Below are 19,620 nucleotides of genomic sequence, written 5' to 3' on the forward strand. Positions count from 1 at the left end.
TGTTAAAAGAAATTGTTTTATGGATTCTAGAAACATTGTTTGTTCTGTGTCCAGGTGATGAAATTGCTGGCGAAAAAAACCTGAGACATTTCCTGGAAAACCATTGACCTCAGAAGCTACAACTAATTACGATAAAGAGGAAATGTACTACTCAACTTTTGAACTGTGTTTAATTTAAAGGTATATTAGACAGCTGGGGATGTGTGCATTTCTTGTTCAAGAGTATATGCTCATCAATCAAGAGTTTTTGCTAACCATCATCCTCTGAGTTGACTGCTTGTTTTTTGTAATTTCCTTCACTGAAATCCTAAAATCAATTTCCTTAGAGTAAGCTCCACTGAGTAGACTTCAGTAGTATTCTGAGTACACCTGCTTTGTATATCTCATTGTATATCTCTTTGTAATATCTAGCACTTTCACTCATGGAAGAAGGGGAGGGAAATGTGTGCCAATTCCTCCCTCCCACTTCGACCTCCACGATATTCCTGGGGATACATTTGGCCTGTATGGGCATAATCTGAGGAGGCTCCAGTAGGAGGGGTGGGGGGGGCAGGAAAGTCGCTATTTATGTAGCATAGCTCTGTTCCTGCTGAATAGGATCCAAGCTTTTGTAAATATAATATGTAACCTGGAAGCAGATGTGTGTGTGTGCGTGTGTGTGAAAATCAGCAAGCCAAGAGGAAAAGACAGCGATTCTCCTCTTGAGTTATTCAGATGTATTTGTGCAATCGGTGGGCTCTGCAATAGGTTCCTAGTGGACAGGCTTCAGCGCTGATGTATGGGGATTGTTAGCACAATGTAAACTCTATGCGAAAGCAAAACACTGCATTTGTTAAGGACCTAACAGATTGAGCATGTTTAAAGCAGCTTGGCACTAGCTTTCATTAACAACATGTTTAATGCGCTGACATTGAAAGATTGCTCCCAAGACTGAATACTAAAAGCCTGAGCCTACAATGTATCAATTGCGACAAATCATATTTAATTCTGTTCTCTCTTTCTCATTCACTGAAACATAGCAATGCAATTTTTCTGAAAGAAATGGAGATGTTTACAGTCCTGTTAAACATCCTCCACCATTTAAAAGTCAGTGTTTTATTGTGCCTTTGGCTCCAAGCTCTCAAGGCCTGAACCACATGTAACTACTTCTTGGTAAAGTAAGATGGTTTTCTGACTTGGCCATATGGTGCTGTAGGCTGTGACACTTCTCTGATGATTTTCGGAGCCATTTCAAACTTGTAAAGATTTAGATAAAGAGCACGCTGAATATCAGAAGAGAGAAACACTAACAGATGGAGACCTGAACTGATTTCTCATGTGCAGGTGGATACTCAATCAAGCAGCCGTTCAAAAGTAAATCAATAAAAGCAAACGTGTAAATAGCTTTAGGCCACAGATCCTCAGCTTCAAAACCTCTTTTTACTAACTCGTGTTACCTGGAAATCTTGAAATGACCTCTGATTTTTCTTTTTCACCCATTTGTGAAGAATAAAGAATATGAAGAATAAATCAAGATATTTCTAGAGACTTTATTTCTTCTCCATGCATAGAATTGCAAAGTCTATACAACACAGACCTGAGAAGCCAGTGTAGTACAGTGGCTAGAATGTTGGACTAGGATATGGGAGACCCAGGTTCGATTCCCAACATGTCATGGAAGCTTGCTGAGTCACCTTGAGCAGTCCAACACTCTCAGCCTAACCTACTTCACAGGGTTGTTCTGAGGACAAATGGAGAAGAGGAGAATGATGTAAACTGCTTTGGGTTACCACTGGGGAGAAAGGCGGGATATAAATGAAGTAATAGTTTAAAAAATACATTTCCAATGGTTTTGAAGATTAACAGAGAAAAGATAACACAATGTGTTATATTTATATAACACAATATTATAAATACAAGTAAACAGTTTGAAGAGGATGACCAAGGACAAAAGGGCAGATAATACTGACAATCTTTCAAAAATATTTATTATACTTATATTGTGTTCTTATATGGGGCTACAATATTCTCTTATCCAGATTACAAGTCTGCTGTAATACCATGCAGTATTAGATGCTATTGGACCATTTACTGGCCTCTATATTTATGATTTTTAAGAAAGGTCAAAAATTCCATGCCCCCGTGTTGTTGTACCAGCCAAACATAATTACCTTTTCATTTTTCCTCTCCTCTGCTTTGCAGGCTGTGTTGGTTGGGCTGCATGTTGCCAAGCTGCTGATGGGCCCACTTCCTGCATCTCCATTCAGACTGACTGCAGTGACATTGGGAGGAGTAATAGCTGCTGCTGCGGAAGTCAGGGGAATCATGGGCCTGGCACACTGGGCTCCTGGAATTACGTGCACGGGGGAGTGGTGGATGTGCTGTGGGGATACCACGGAGTGTGGCCGGACCACAGTTGCTGGGAGACGGGATGGAGAGTTCTGAGTTCTCAGTGGTGAGACCGTTGCTGTGGGCCGGTCCTGTGCCTGAACAGAAGGGTGCACAACTGGAAAGTAAGAGTGAGAAAGAATGCAATAAGAAAACAACAGCTCAATTATTACCAACATTGTAAGTAGCAAGAGGCATGATTCAGTAAGAGCCAAGCTACAAGTGATGCCTGACACAGGTTGGACACTTGTCAGCTTCCCTCAAGTTTTGATGGGAAATGTAGGCATCCTGGTCTTACAGCTTGGCTTTCCATTTAATTGAAGTTTACAGAACCCCTCCCCCCAGCACCCAGCAGAGGGGAAGGGGGGCACCCGGCGAGAGCCCAACGCCTGCACTCCCCTCCTGACTGCATGTTCTCCCTCCCATAGACTGCCGCGTTATAAACTTCAATTAAATGGAAAGCCAAGTTGCAAGACCAGAACGCCTACATTTTCCATCAAAACTTGAGGGAAACTGACCAGTGTCCAACTTGTGTCAGGTGTCACTTGTAGCTTGGCTCTAAGATACTTTGAAAAGTTCCACTGAAATCAATGGGATTTGAAAGGCTGTAACATTGGGTTCACATCCAGATTATATATAATGTATAATACAAACACCACAGTACATAGATTGTTGCATATTATAGTATCAAAAGATGTATTGAAAAAGTTGTGAACACTGCAAAACAATATTTTTTAAATGACAGCCTGAAACGTCTAACTCATTTTGCAGGCCGTTTCTGCACAGCCTGTTGTTCCTACCCTTTTCCTGCTTTAGGTCTGTGTTTTGCTGAGATGCCGTGACAACTCATCCTCTGCATGCAGTACCCACAAGCACTTACCTTAAGTTGTGAGGTCGCAGGAAAACTTCTAAACAGTATTTTAAAAAAGTGAAGGGGAGTTTGGGCACTTTCATCATCATAGCCTAGAAGTGCCTCCCCCCCTTTTTTTACTCTGCACATGCACGACTGCATGCAGCTACGGTTGCAAGCAGGCTTCCATGTCTGAACAGAAATATGAAGAAGGAAGGGGAAAAGCTTCACGGGGAAGAACTAGACAGAGCTTAGGAGGAGAGGAGGAGGTTTCTTCAGAAGATCTTTAAAACATTCATATGCCGGAAAAAAAAATGCATCATAAGCCCACAACAAAAGAAAACATCAGAGGAAGTGTGGTCCTGGTAAATATACAGAAAAACCTGATAAACGATATGGACATGGTGGGCAAACAATAACCTGTGCATGCTTAGGGAAAAACCTCCACAGTTCCAAGGGTGAGCTGCACCTCTAAGGACGTGCAGAAATGGCCTCTGAAGTAATTTTCATTCTACACAACTATTTTTAGGATCAGGGTGATATTAATTGCAGCAGGGAAAGCAGGTTTCTTACATGTAACTAATGCTCTTCATGATCAGCTATGCAGTCACAGAGGCCTTCACAGAACCTTGATTCAGAACATTCCAGACTTAAACTTTTAGTCACAAAATTCTTCCTGCTCACTTCTTTCAAAATAATTCCATACTCAACAAGTAAAAAGCACCTGTTGTGGGCAAGAAGAGTGGGCTGACTGACAGCACAGATGACCACCTGAAGAACATCACTTCTGTAAGCAGCCTGTTTTACTTCTTCGTAGTCTCTGTGCATTGTACAAATGGGGAAGGATTAGCCAGTTGAACTACCTGCCCAGATGCAGTCAAGATAAAGAGAGTGTTACTCTCTGAGAGAGTGTCTACCTCTTCTGATTTTCAGTTTGAAAACAGAGAGCTTTATTATTTTTAAAAAAACAAAATCTCTATAATGTATTCATTTCCATGAAAACCTGGAGACGGCAGGTTCATCCTGTGACTAAAGCAGCCATTTTACCAGCAAGTTATGGCTGTAGCATATGGCTGTAGGTTAAGTTGTTGGACTGTGAATCAGCACTCTGCTGGTTCAAATCCCACTACTGCCATGACCCCAGTAGGTGGCCTTGGCTAAGCCACCTTTCTCAGAACCAGCTGTATTGTGGGGCTAATAATAACTCTGACTTTGTTCACCGTTCTGAATGGAGCACTAATCTGTCTAGACTGAAGAGCAGTATATCTGCTCTTAATGTAGCATCTCTGTCAGGGGCTAAGTGGGTTTTTAAAAAATTACTCAAGACAAATTTGCACAATAAGGAGGTAATCTTGCGCCCATCAGAAAATATTTCTGAAAAGGCTGAATTGCTATACGAAAATACAATTGATTTACTTTTATTTACTATACATTAAAGTCAGGTGCTGTAAATGCAAGAAATTAATCTTTGAATCAAGAATGCCATTTAGAAAAAAAAGCAGAATACAGAACGTATGTTTACATTTTTTACAAGGTAGCAAGTATTTCAGACCTCAGGATTTATCACCTGCAGTTGGCCTGTATAATAAATTCTTTTCATCTTTCAAATGCTAATAAAATATTTTGAAATGTTAAGCCATGCTTTGTTTGCCAAATGGACTTAGGAGGTCTAACCTTCTTTGTATGCAGAATGTTTTATGCGCCAAAATGAATTTGTGTAAACATTTGCAAGTGCTGTAATTGATTTCGGCTGTGGCAACAGGACAACATGATGAACAAAATGTAGTTCCCAGCAATCAATAAATACAGCCCTAAATAAAACCTATCCTTATTGTACGCTGAGTTTTAAGTAGAGTGAAAGATTCCCTCAGGAAATCTACAGAGATGAGATCTGAGATCTGAGACGCAGGCTCGGGACAAAAAGTCCTGATGCGTCGAGGACTATACATACCCATTTGTGCAGAACCGCGAGATTGGATGCCAGTTGGTTGGGAAGAATACCTCGAGCAGTTACTCATCTGCGGGGACGCTGTTGGCAGCTGAGGCTGAGTGGGAGGGGTTGTTATGGGAACAGCAGGCCTGATAACTGTAGCGGAATTCGTAACGGCTGGGCCTCCAGTGTGAACTGCTCCCAGAGAGCCTTTGGCTGTTGGAGACCCTCCTACTATAGTCCTAGCCTGACCAGCTCCCACAGGAACTCTAGAAAGAAAGACGTTAAATGCAGATACAAGGATACTGCAAGCCACTTCATGATTTTTGCCGCTGGATTTCACTCCCGGTTTACTTCTGTAGTTTATTTATTTATTTAAAACATTTGTATGCCACCTTTCTGCCCAAAATAGGATCCCCAAGGTGGTGAACATTAAAACACTAAAAAAAAAAATTAAAACAGTTTAAAACAATTTAAATTTAAAAAGTATTAAAAACAATGTCATAGCACACACACAAACACACCACACAAAACAGAGCACAAAAAACAGGAAGGAGAGCTAATAATAGTTATTGGGGGTATGCCAGACAAAACAAAGAAGTCTTCACCCACTGGTGGAAGGCAGATGAATCTCCCTGGGGAGGGAGTTCCACAGTTTTGGTGCCATGACTGAGAAGGCCCTTTCTCAGGTTGCCACCCATCTAGTCTCAGATGGTGGGGGCACCCAAAGTAGGGCCTCTGTAGATGACTGGAGTGAATAGGTATGTTCATGTGAGAGAAGGCAGTCCTTAAGATAAGCTGGTTCCCAAGCATAGAGCTCACTTACCTTTTTCCTCTATTTCTTTTTTTAAAAAATACCTTTCCTTTGCTCTTTCTGTAACTGGCTGCTTGTTTTACAATGAAATCCTAAGCAAAGCTTCACCCTTTTAAGTCCAGCAAAGTCAATGGGTTCAGAAGGGTGCAACTTGGATTAGCCACTGAACTGTATGTAATCTACTGCTGTTCCCTTTTTTTTTTTACACTTTCCCTCTATTTGGTGGGCTTCCATGGAAGGGGGATGGGTAGATGATGTGGGACATTTCTGTTGTTATTTGATTTTTAAAAGATGTACAAAATCTTAACAAGGCAAAAAACACACCCTACCCTACACTGCAATACAAAAGTGTCATTAATGGCACAGTTCGCTGTGGAAACCCATGTGTGCGCGCAATTTAAAAGCAAAGGTATTCATTCCTCTTCATAACTGTCCCACTGTCTCTCACCTGGAAACAGGAGTTACATAATTGCCTGGAAAGACTCCAGACATGCCATTTCTCAAAGATGTCCCTTTGAACCAGCCATCCTGACACTTCTCAATGACGCGGTACATTTCTCCCTTGCGAAGCTCCAGCTCATCGGTCTTCTGGGGTTTATATGCATATAATGCCAGGTAGCTGAAGGAAAGACATGACATCAGCTGTGACTGGAAACACATACGGAGCTGCATTTTTGCTAAACAGGCCTATTTATTAGAAATGTATGTTTCCCTAATATGAAGGGAACACTCAGCTAAAAACTGTAAAGAAGATTAATGAGAAGAAGCAGGGTAACAATGAATTCAGCTAAAGTTACTGTTGACTTCTATGTTCCACTGAAAGCAACAGGAGTTTATTTGTGAACTACTTGTTAACGGAGGTTTTAATAAGACAGTCGCATTTAAAGATAACTTTTTCCTGGTTGGGGGGTAAGAGGGCACTGAAATGAAAAGCAACCATTAAAAAAACATTTTAAAAAAGTCATAATCAAGATATGCTGCATATTTTTAAGCAAACAGTACAGAGCTAATCAGATGAATTGATTACAAAGGACTCTTTGACAGCAAGTACATCTTAAAATTATGAGTAATAATTTATAAAGAAGACAATTCCTAACAATTTGTCTGTGGGTTCATGAGTGCAGTTTTTCAAGGGCATAAAGAACAATGAGAACGGCAAGTTTTCCTCTTGCAAATTCCTCTTGCAATAGGAGTAACATACAGTGCGATGGGAGAAGGAGATCAGTTTCATAAAATAGACAAAGGAAAAAAGAAAAAGAAATACTGAGTACTGCTGCGCCCACAGTGACTGTGGCAGCCAATAACAATGATGCATTACTTTTTTTTTATCTCTGCTCTCTAGGAAATATAATTGAAGAATAAATCCTGTTGATTTTCTACTCCTTTAAGATACCAGAATTTAAAAAGAACTGTTTTGCTGGCAGGAAACAAACAACAGTAATTATAAGAACACTTATATTCAGTAACAACCCCTCTAGGCATACTTTGGCTCAATTTACCATGTGCTTGCAGTATAAAATCTTGGTCAAATAATTTGTATTTTTATTTTACAATAAACTCAAGAAAGCAGGCTAGTATTCTTTGTTGGCCAGGCACATGCAGATACCATGGAATGCCTTCTGTATAGCAGTTGAGGGACATTGCTGTGGTAGTATTATAACCATATATATGGTTATGTGAGTTAAATGTGAGTTCTTGCTCATTCTCCTCACTACACTGCAGGGTCACAATGGAAAATGCTATGGATCACCTTCTGAGACCACAGACAATGGGCCTTCTTAGCACCAGTTGCAATAGAACCAGTTGCAATAGAAGGTCCTGTAGCAAACCATGCTGTACAACAAATCTAGAACCTGATTCTCTTCTCTGCTAGGTATAACTCAATTTTCCCCTCATCATGGGAAAGGGACACACTGATCTCTTTCTCTAGTGCTGGGAGTCTGCCTATCTGGAGCAGTGGCAGCAGCAGCTACAGGCTGGGATCCCACTGAACCTTTGCTGACTGAAGGGATTTCCACCACCCTCCTGCTGCAGCTTGAAATGCTTCTCGAAATGTTGTTCCTGGCTGGGGAACCCACAAGAATAGTATAAAGGGTCCATTGGAAAACCAGCAGAATGAGGAAAGAATCAGCGAAAATTGCACCCGTTTCTATGTATGAAAATCCTCTGCGGAATCTATTATGCATTGAGATTAACAGCTCTTTATTATAGTAAACATCTTTATTGGAAGCTAGAAGCAGACAGACAACACTCAGGCTCAACAGTAATAAATTTATACTTGCAGAAACCACATCCACTTATAATAACAACAACCAATACAAGGTAAGCCGCTAGAATCCTTCATTTGCATGAACTATATACAAAGTAACTACTTGTAGCACAGTGATTGGACTATATGGCAACTAGGGTTGCCAGCTCCAATTTAGGAAATTCCTGGAGATCTGGGGTGGTGGTGGTGGTGAAACCTGGAGAAAGTGGGGTTTGGTATACCTTGGCATGGCATAATTCTATAGACTCCACCCCCCCTCCCCAAAGTAGCCTTCTTCTTCAGGGGAACTGATCTCTGTGGCCTGGAGACCAGGGTCGAATCCACATTCACCCATTACCCGCATGTTTATCGGATATCTTCCGTTTGCCTCCAATCCGTGATTTTTTCCTCTTCGTTCACATTCCTGCTTCCAATCTGTCTTTCTCGCGCATCCCTCCGGTCACACAGCCGCTCGAAAACTGCTTTTTTGGGCGGGACCTTTTTTCCCGCCCATTTTTTTTTATTTTTTTGAGCGCACTTTTCCGTTATTTCAATCTTGCCTTATAAAGAAACATCATTGAAGATAATGATGCCTCTCTTTCCCCCAATGACAGCACTGATGGCTCTCTCCCGTTTCTTTTTTGGAAATTTGGAAGCATGTGGGAAGCTTTCGTGGGCATTTCCTATGCAGGACAGTTCAGTGCCTGAATTTTACTGAAGTTTCACTTCCTCAGAGTGACATTATTTCGATATTTCATAATTTCGATATTACAGTAATATAAAATAAAAAAAATAAAAAACAGTTAAAAGGAAGTTTCGCGAGTCCGTTATGAGGATGGATTCACCCCAAAGTGATTTTTCAAACTACCAGATTTGATTCAGAAACAGCATAATCAATAAATCCAATGCTATGAAGTCAAAAACAGTCTTTTGCAGACTACGGAGCACTTGCAAGTTGAAACAGCCAATAGGAACTCTCGGAACAGCCGGAGAGACAGGAAGGGGGGTGGTTTTTAAAAAAACTGCGTAAATTGCGCATTGGCCCGTTCACGGCCACCGTGAAACTCCCGTTGAAAACCTGTGACCACATATTCGGGAGAAATGCGAATGAAATGTGTCTGTTTAATGAGGTAATGTGACCGGCATTCGGGATTGCGTGGGGAATGCGGGGAACATGCCACTTAGAATGAGTAATGTGGATTCGACCCAGTTGTAATTCTGGGAGATCTCCAGCCACCACCTGGAGGCTGGCAACCCTAATGGCAACAGTTATGATTGGCCGTTACTGGCACATAAAGACTAATAGTCTTGTAGGCCTCAGGAGCCTTCGTTCCTACTCAAGCAATACATAACAGAATCCACTCAATGGTGTAAGGGCCCTTGCTGGGAAGAAAAGTGGCTGGGGGAATGTGGAGAAGGATGATCCAAAGGACTATTGTTGCAACCAAACATCCAAGCCCAGTGCCGCATTGTGCTATTCAGAGATTGCAGTAACTTTAAAAAATAATGTTTGCCATGCAACTTGCTGATTCAGCTCATGCAAAGGCTTGCATCAAAGGGAGTTTTATTTCTAAGTTTCAGATCTTTCAGACTTTGAATCAAACTTGCTATAAGGACTCTTCTGTACTAAGTCCTGCTTCTCCATTAGCTACTGGCATGGCTGATGCTTTTTGCAAAAATGGATGTTTTAGTATTTTGATATTAGAAAAATCAAAATTTACGTGTGGACTGACTAAACGCTTGTTCACTTGCACAAAGGTAGAAGAGAGCTGTGCTTGACAAACTATTGTCAAAAGCACGTGAAAGCTATTCTTGTGCAAAAATGACCTCGTTAACTAGGAAAAAATGTTTTTATTGTTCCATGGAGTGTGCTTTCGGCAAAGAATTGAGATTAACAGTGTTACCCAGCGATGAAGTCTCTGGACAGCACTGCTTTTCATCACACTCTAGGATACATTTTTGCAGCACCGATAAAATTATGAAAAAAGGGAATCATCAAAGCAGCAATCAGAAGACACGTTGCTGTGTTATGGCCGAGATCTAGTTAACAGAGAGTTTTAATCTATGATATTCAGTGCTAAAAGTTGCCTGCCAGCATTTCTAGCTTTAACTTTGGCCTGAGGGACCGAACAGTGACTGAATTTATAACGCTGAATTCATGATACTATGGTTGATGCCATCTCTGTGGGTCTATTATAAGTTGCAGATACAATTGCTTTGAAGTGAAGACTGGCTTCCAGGCACTAAAGGCAGGAAAGGCCATTAGTTTTCTTTCTTCTGCGTAGATAAAAATATTCCATAACTTGGTCATATAAATGTTGAAGGCTACTAATAGTTTTTAAAATGTCTTTTTTTGAACACATGAAACTACCTTATACTAAATTAGATCACTGGTCTATTGAGACCAGAATTGTCTACTTGGACTGACAGCAGCTCTCCCAGATCTCAGGACCTGGTTTTTCACATCATACAATATTCAGTCTTTATAAATGGTGATGTCAGGGTTTGAACCTGGGACCTTCAGCAAGCAACGCAGCTGGAGATTCAGGGTCTTAAATTGTTAATTAGCATCTGAGGCAATTTCGATGCTGTAAGTATATTTTTATGATTTCTAGTGGCATTTTAAAATGTTTTATATTGCTTTATTGGCTCTGACATGGATAGACCAGGCTAGTCTGATCTTGTTAGATTGTGGAAACTAAGCAGGGTTGATTAGTATTTGGATGGAAAATCAGCAAGGAGGCCCAGGTTTGTTACAGACAGGCAATGGCAAACCACCTCTGATTATCTGTTGCCATGAAAACTCTACAGGTCACCATAAATCACTTGTGACTTGATGGCACTTTCTACCACCACCATTGCTTTATGGAGTACTAAGGTATCTTGGTCTCTTTTGCGGCGGTGGGGGGACAGAGGTGGGATAAAATGTTCTACTAAATGAACAAATGATGAATGAATAAAATGAAGAAAAACATGTGAAGAAACAGGCCTGCCTTGGCCAGCAAGTTGTGTCCATTCTTGTTGTCTGCCCCAGGTGCAAGTTGGAAACGGTTACGGTGGAAGGATGGGAAGAACCAAGGTTAGAACTTTCCATCCAATTAAGCTTATATGAAAGTTTCAATTCTCAGGAGAAGCTAATGCAATGATTTTTGGGCATGGTGCATCTGAAGAGCATCATCCACTCATGTCATTGCCAAGCCAAGATCACTCCATGTTGCTGGGCAATATAACAACAACAACAACAACAACTGTGCTTATATACTGCTCTTCTAGACAGATTAGAGCAGTGAACAAGGTCAGTGTTGTTATTATCCCCACAATATATCTTGAAAAAACATTCCACAGCTCCACCACCCAATGCATTTCATTTGCCCATGAGGCCCTGACACAAAAGGTATCTTCTAAATCTGGCTTCCATGTAACAAACACAGAGCACGCTGCTTTCATTTATCTTGGGGATGGAGAGGGCCCTCAAGTCACAGCTGACTTATGGTGACCCCTGGTGGGGTTTTCATGGCAAGAGACTAACAGGTTGATAATTCCTTGAATCTCTCCTTTGTACAAAACAGATTATTAAATACAGAGTTTTTTTAGGAGGATATTGTATACGGGAAACAAGTTTCTGTTGGAAAGAACAAAGTTGATTAAACTACATACAAATGTAAAATATAACCACCAGGAAGTTTACACAGTGAATCGGATAAGTCTTATTCCTGGTCTCCTGTTCTTTCAAGTACTATTTAGTCAATCTGTACTCTTGCACATAATATGTTAATTTTATGCCTTCATTTATTGTGCTGGAATATATAACTGGATGGTTTTGATCCTAGAAACTGCTCTGCTTAACAATGACAGACTCAGGTGTTCATTTGTATGGGAGCATTATTTCATATGTGATTTAATTTACTGGAGCAGATTTTCACTTGGTGATAGGCGCTCAGACTGCCATACAATGATTCATATAGCTGTAATAAATATCTTGCACGCTAAGAATGGACTATGTAAAGAAGGTGACCTGGTCTTTCACTGTTCATTTTTCAATTTTGCCAAAAGGCTGGGTCATATCTGAGACAATGATAAGTATGTGTGAAGTGTTTCTCATAAAGGACTTCCACACTGCAAATAATACAGCAAAAATGATTTGTGCATTCTTAGTTCTGGGTTCAGGGTAACATTGAAAGCTTACATATTTAGAGGCAGCTGGACCTTTAGTGGTGTTGCTTGATCTCCACTAATAGTGCTTGCTCTGGGTCCAGCCATGGTTGCAGATCCAGATAAACTTGAATCCTAGAAAGAAAGAAAGAAAGAAAGAAAGAAAGAAAGAAAGAAAGAAAGAAAGAAAGAAAGAAAGAAAGAAAGAAAGAAAGAAAGAAAGAAAGAAAGAAAGAAAGAAAGAAAATTGAGTTAGCAGTGATGGCTGTATCTTGCTTCATCCCACAGATCCTCATTGGCACAGCTCTCTGTAACACTTATTCTTAAAGTTTCAGCTTTAAAGAGTCCATCTGGACAAAGAAGTTATCTGGTATAAGTCCTATGCATACACATGAAGCCGCCTTACACTGGGTCACTGAGTCAGACCAGCAGCAGCTGTCCAGGGTCTCAGTGTCACATCACCTACAACCTGATACTTTTTAAACTGGAGTTGCTGGAGATTGAACCTGGGACCTTTAGCATGCCAAACAAATGTCCTAGCACGGAATCGCATCCCTTCTGAATTAGTGTTTGATTATCCACAAACAACATGATTAGCTTGGGAAGCTGCGCTGCCATAACAGACAAGTAACACTAATGATTCTTCAGTGACATACCTACCTACTTCTAAATAATTACGCTGCAATATCTGGTGACTGAACTGTAAACAAACAATATATATTTATTTTAATAGTATCTTTTAAAAGTAATTTTGCAATATTTTAAAGTACGTTCTTTTAGCTTTACAAATTCTAGTAATACATTTTGGGCGACAAGGATAATTGTTTGGGAACAGCAATGGTTCAAAACTCAGCAGCACTACACCTCTGAATCTCTGCGTTCAGAAACCAAAATCGTTTAGACTAGTTTATAAGTTTCTATCTCCTCACTGATAATGGACATTGTTCTCATGCTGCCGTATCTTGTTATTTTAAAATGGTCATAATATATTCTAAAGCGATATTACCATAAATGTTACTTTTTATGGCCAGAGACATTGATCAGTTTAGTGAAAAGGGACCCATCACACAACAATAAAATCATTATAATCATTGGTTGTTGTGGGTTTTCCGGGCTGTATTGCCGTGGTCTTGGCATTGTAGTTCCTGACGTTTCGCCAGCAGCTGTGGCTGGCATCTTCAGAGGTGTAGCACCAAAAGACAGAGATCTCTCAGTGTCACAATGTGGAAAAGATGTTGGCAAGTCATTATAATCATTGTTGTTGTCATCATCACCACCACCACCACCATGACCTAGTTTGTATCGAAGTTTATACTGCTTTTCATTACTAGTTCACAAAGCAGTTTCAAAAGAGAAATCAGACAAGATCTTAACCTATAGCAGGTAGACTTTACCTTTTTGAATGAAAATGTTATTTACTGTCTATACTGATGTTCCCCAACATCTCCCATTGGGGATGTGCTGATGGTGGTGGGCATCCCCGGGAGCTTTAGTGGTAGGGGGCAGAAATGATCCCAAATGTGACATAAGTGTATTGGGGGATGCTCTGGCTGTCCCCTCAAAGTCCATGGTACTTATCATGGAGTTTTTAGGGACAGCCAGTGGTGTCCCTAAATAATAACAGTTTGTAAACTGCTCTGAGTGGACATTAAGTTGACCTGAAGGGCAGTATATAAATTGAATGTTGTTGTTGTTATTAATTCTTCTTTCTCAAAAAAAGAGAGTGAGGGTGATGGAATAGGTGGCTCAGCATGCCTTGGATATTGGGGGGCTCTGTATGTCTCTCTGTGGGCCAAGCTACAAGTGACGAATGACACTTGAACGGCAAGTGGATTGAGTGGAGAACAAGTGGAGGGCAAGTGAACAGGGAGGAATACACTTGCCATTTAAGTGTCATTCATCACTTGTAGTTTGGCCCTGTGTGTTTGTGTAACTCTCTTGATAAGTAAGCTGCTTCTCTTTGGCTAAGATGGGAATGCCTCCTGACTCCTTTCTGTTTCCTTTGGGAGATTCTTCCTTCTTGCCTCATGGCTTTCCAAAGAAGAAGGGTGTATTTTTCAGAGCTCTTGCCATGAAGTGCTCATCCACAGACCCACATCCAGCCTTGATGCCACGCAAAGTGGTCATGGTAATAGGGAAAGTGGTTCTTTAGATCAGGACTCTTTTCTTTCTACTCCAAGATATTGCTGTGAATGGAATCTACTTCAATGAACTCTAAGCTCTATCTTTCTACAATGTAATTGCCTACGGATTAATTACTGCACATTTGGGAAAATGCTTCTGACTGCGTAACTCTGCTGTCAAAACGAAATACAACTATTTCTGTTGCAGGGTAGGTGGGGAGAAAGCTCTCACAAATCATGCTTTCATGTACATATGGAGTACCTATATCCCACATAGGGTCACATGCATGCTTGATCTTCCACAATGTGAAGACTGCCTACTGGGAAAGAGGCTGGATAGGGCCTACGTGAAGTGAAAATTCGATGCACCTTACCCAAGTACCAGTGCATTCACAGAATAAGAGGGAAGTCATTGAATACATAGGGCCTTGAGTTAGTTTATTAACTTTATTTACAGTCTACCTTTCTCTCTGAGACTCAAGGCAGATTACACAGTGTAAATCAATTCAATAAACAGGATGAGACATGTAATAAGCAAAGTAATAAGACTAGTAATATAACAGTCTAAAACAAAGCATAAAGTATTGTACATGCTATGCTAAACAATGTGGAAAATGGTATTACATAAGCATAAAAAGAAAGCAATAAAAGTAGGATAATACATACACCAAAGTGCTAATGAGTACAATGTTCCTAATTTCTACGTTAAAGCTGCTATCCAATAAATTTGTTATTTATTTATATTTCTTTCATATCTAACCCCCACTATTCATGGTGATCTAAAATTTATGATATTTTTATTTCACAAAGGACCTATTCAGTTAGATGACCAACAATGGTTTCCCTGGGCTAAGCTTGGATTTGAATGTGGGGCGCTCATGCTCAAATCCAATGCTTTCTTTGTTGCATATTGCTTATAAAGAAAGTCTGATCTTATTAACTATGAGTGGAAGGCATTCCCAGATCTTTCCCACCTTCCCCAGAAGCTCCATTTGAACACTCCCCCCACCCCGCCAAAGTTGATGGGAAGGTTAGGTCAAGGTTGTATACAAGGGACTGGAGGCTGAAGCAAGGAGGAGAGATCAGGCATGGGTGACAGTAAACTCACATGGGCCAGAACAGAGTACAGGCAAGAAATAAGCCAAAGTCACTGCTTCAAGTCCCCCCCAACAGTCAATATTGGTTAGGAATTTAAGTTACCTTCACTCCTAAAATTGGGCAAAATCATTTCCACCTCTTTACCCTGTGTGTCTCATGACATTTTGTCCACAAGCCTCCTCTAACCCCAATACGAGCATTTCAGGGGTCACAGGTCTACTAAAGAAGGGGGAAGGACTGTGCTTGTGGATCACAGAATCCAATGTATACCTCACTTAATCTTTGTTTTTTTCCCCCCCAAACCACTTCTGCATATTTAGAATCTCTATGCAAATAGGCCCTTTGTGCAGAATATGTACACATATTCCATTTATTTCAGGCGACATTTTAAGACATATCAAAAATAAACAAGAAAGAACATTGTTCACAATAGGGAAACTATACTTTATAAGACTAATAATTTATAGGAAATTACATTTTGAGGATATATGAACAGATTTCTTGCTTGCCAGCATACCATCTGTTATTTGTTTAGTAAAGAAATAACTTGTAGAAAAGAAAAATCCCCAAATCTAGAAAAGTAAAATATTTTGCCCCTTTATTTTACCTCCTGCTTACACTGCTCCTTTCTTCCTCCCTTTCCAACCCAAATCCTGGAGAATCACCATTTATCCTCCCTCTCTCATCTAATTCCCACACTCGCTGTCTTTTCTCCCTCTACTGGCCAAATCACCACTCCAAATCTTCTGCCTCCCTCCTCCATGATTTTCTCTATTGTGGCTGAGATAGGGGGACATATCCACAGAAAGCCATCTTTAACAGGCTGTCCACTTACTTTCCTCTAGTTTTAGCAAAGGCAGCAAGGCAGTAGGAATGGTCTTGTAGACCATTAATCATTTCTGGAACCAAGGAGGGCTGAGTACACTCAAGCACCCTTCACCCCAAAAGTGATGAAGAAAGATTCAAACAGGGGGAATAGTGGGAGAAACAGTTAAGGAAATTGTGGGTGGGAGCCTACCAGTAGCGACTTGTTTTTTTTACTTCAGCAGAGATCGAGCTGTCTGAGATGTCATCTGGTGGCACTGAGAAAATTGTGCAAGTGCGCCCCCTAGCCTTGGTAGGCTTTTGGAGCTTTGGGTGTGGAGGGGGTGCAGAATGTTCTAATATTCTCTCCCCTTTTTTTCCTGCAATGATAGAGGCCTCCACCACTGTTTCTCCCTCCCCAGTTAGCTACCACGGGAGCAGCACTGGAATATCACTTGACAATATAAAAAGTGATCAATTGCAAGCTCCTTTGAGTTTAAGATAAGCCGGATACATTATACATAAATAATAAATGTCAAACAGTGGTAGCAGCACGCATTTCCAAACAGGCTTCTGTTTTTCTTATTGTTCAGTAGGAATTGCTTCAAAAAACCATGCTAAATAGCTTTTTTGATCTTGCAGATTCTTGGAAATCTTTTTTTTATGAAACGCAGGAGCCATGATGAAAGTGATAAAATTATCAACACAGTCTAATATTAGGAAAAAATGATACTGTCTCTATTAGATAAGCGGCTGTAGAATACAGTTATCTCTTATTCTGACTTTTCAAAACAACTTGCCACATTCAGTAATAAATGGGGAATGTCTTTTAATGCCTGGGATGCATATGTATACGTTATTAATATAAGATAATGTTCTTATTAAGAGAATATATATTTTATATATGTTTCAGTTCTTTCTAAGAAGAGAGAAAAACATGCAGATATTCAATACATATAAGTTAATATGCCACCCTCTGGAAATATCTGAGCTAGAAAACAGGCTAATGGTCCTTGAGATTCATGCTACTCGTTTCCGTCAAATTCACTGGCTCCATAAAACAATGGGTCACACAATCACTCCAGGCCTTAATGTTCTTAGAAATAATATGGAAGCACTTAATCCACAGTAGCGCTACCAAGTATTGGCAAGAAAAGAGCTACAGCCAAGATCAAGTGGTCTCATCAAATGTTAATTACCAAAGTGGGTGGTAAAATGTCCAATGGCTCCTGAATGCTTCTCTTTTAATGGTCTAATATATTAAAAAGGCCCAACCCTATATACACAGATAAACATAATTACAGCTGCAGATGGGCACACACTAACTCCTTGTCTACTGCAGAAGGTGATGAACATCAATCTCTTGGCTCTAGATTTACCTAGCCTATAAATTAATAAGCCATCTGCGGCGCTGTTAACCCTCCCTTTGCCTTAATTGCATGAAGTGTTGAAGAGTGAGCTTCATCCAGGTCCTTTTTTTTTTTTTTTTAGTGGAAGAGAGATCATCATGTCTCAGGGCTTTCCTGGAACAAAGGCTCCACAAAACAAGAAAGTAGGGAGGATCTGGACTGCAGGACTCATACCAAAGAGTCTTTCATTCTCTGCCCAAATGATGAACAGCTTCTCCTAGCCAGCTAAGAATATTTAGTGCATGCTAAATAAACAGTACTTAATATGTGCATTACCCATGCACTCCCTGTTTTTGCTGCAACTGACTTACACAGCTAACACTCTGAAATTACTACTACCAACTACCTGTGTGAGATGAGTAGATGACTTTGCACATCCTGTGTATGTTTAGTAAGTGCTGCATAATTCAGTGTGGTGTACTTCTAAGTAGAGATGGGCATGATCCGCATTACGATCGAAAAAACCCCACGATAATGGCGATCGCGCGATCGTGACCCGGTGGATTGTGATTGTCTACGGCCAATGATCCAGCGATCGGGAGAGGCCTGGATCATTGCGTTCGGGCTCAGATCGGGGATCCAGACACTCAGGCGCCAGCAATCTATTCCCCTGGCAACGGAGCCAGGGGAAAACCTGAGCTCTGTTTGCCCTCCTTCTGTCGCCCTAGAAACCTGAATGGAAGCCCAGCTTTCCTTGATCAGCAGGGCTTCCTTCCAACCATGGAGCAGCAAAGCAGTCACCAGTTGGGAGAAGACACCCAGGGGAGGGAGGGGGAAGGGGGTGTTCTGTAGCCATGGGCACTCCAATATCATCCCTGTAAACCCTGATAGGCAGCTCTGACTGCCAAACACAGACCTCTTGTGTTGCTGAATGGGATCTGAGGGGAGGCGGCTCTTCGCCGTCTCCCCGTGCTCGCCAGGCCCGGCGGCCGCCACCACCACCCACCTTCCCACATAGCTGGGAATAGCAGCGCGGCCCGCTTTGGCCTCCATGATCCACGGCTCGGGAACGGGAGATGATCGGTGTGGATTGTTAATTCGGGATTGTCGCTGGCGCTGATCCACGATCAGCTGGATCGTTAATTTTTTTTGGATCGTGCCCATCTCTACTTCTAAGGCAAGGTGCGTATGACTGTAATCTTGAAATGAGTTACAAATGAAGATTTTGCAAATTTGGAAAGATGTTTCACCAGTAACAATCTAAAAGAGATGGTCTAGTGAGAGAGTTCCACACTATGGAATGCTACAAACGTCTGTTTGTATCTCCTAGTTCATGTGGTTATGAAGATTGGTGACAAACTGATGGAGCAGTGCTGCCTATGAATTTGGCTTCTCATGGCACCCCATTCTTATTTACTACAGTGAAAAGTAAAAATATGCCTCATCAATTACGGTTCTGGGGCCTGCTGCTATGGCAACTACAGCTTGTACAATGAACACCATTGCTTTAATCTAATTTGCTTGAGTCTGTGTCTATATTCCCATTTCTGTTTCAAGTTCTCCATTTTAGCAACTAACATCAGTACAGTTCTAGGGCTGATTCACACATTCAAAAAACCTGTCCATGCAACTATTCCTACAGCTGTATTCACAGGAAGAATATATTTGTGTCCTGGGCTATCCAGCAATATAATCATGGCTCGAGGCAGTCGAAGAATATGCCGCTGCAACACGAGAAGCTGCAGCTGGATGCTTGGATGGACTGGCAAGTCTTTCTATTTAATAGCCAAGAGCTCAACCCCAGGTGGATTTAAAAAAGAGGGTGAGGAAATAGAAAATGGAGAGGTGATAAAATGTAATTTCCTTCTTTACCCAATTAGCTTGG

The 19,620-nt window shown here is 41.0% G+C and overlaps 1 protein-coding gene across 1 annotated transcript in view; it reads right to left on the bottom strand.

The window, feature by feature from the left end:
• The window catches only part of SH3RF3 (SH3 domain containing ring finger 3), a 268,399-nt gene that overhangs the window by 25,191 nt on the left and 223,588 nt on the right, over positions 1–19,620 (bottom strand). Inside the window, exons 8-11 of the mRNA XM_054974032.1 lie at positions 12,396–12,496; positions 6,410–6,580; positions 5,169–5,416; positions 2,151–2,485 (exon numbers count right to left, since the gene is read on the bottom strand). Of these exons, the coding sequence (XP_054830007.1) occupies positions 2,151–2,485; positions 5,169–5,416; positions 6,410–6,580; positions 12,396–12,496 (855 nt within the window). The remainder of the gene's footprint in view (positions 1–2,150; positions 2,486–5,168; positions 5,417–6,409; positions 6,581–12,395; positions 12,497–19,620) is intronic.

This window comes from Eublepharis macularius, chromosome 3 (genome assembly GCF_028583425.1).
Source record: "Eublepharis macularius isolate TG4126 chromosome 3, MPM_Emac_v1.0, whole genome shotgun sequence".
In the NCBI taxonomy this organism is placed as follows: domain Eukaryota; kingdom Metazoa; phylum Chordata; class Lepidosauria; order Squamata; family Eublepharidae; genus Eublepharis; species Eublepharis macularius.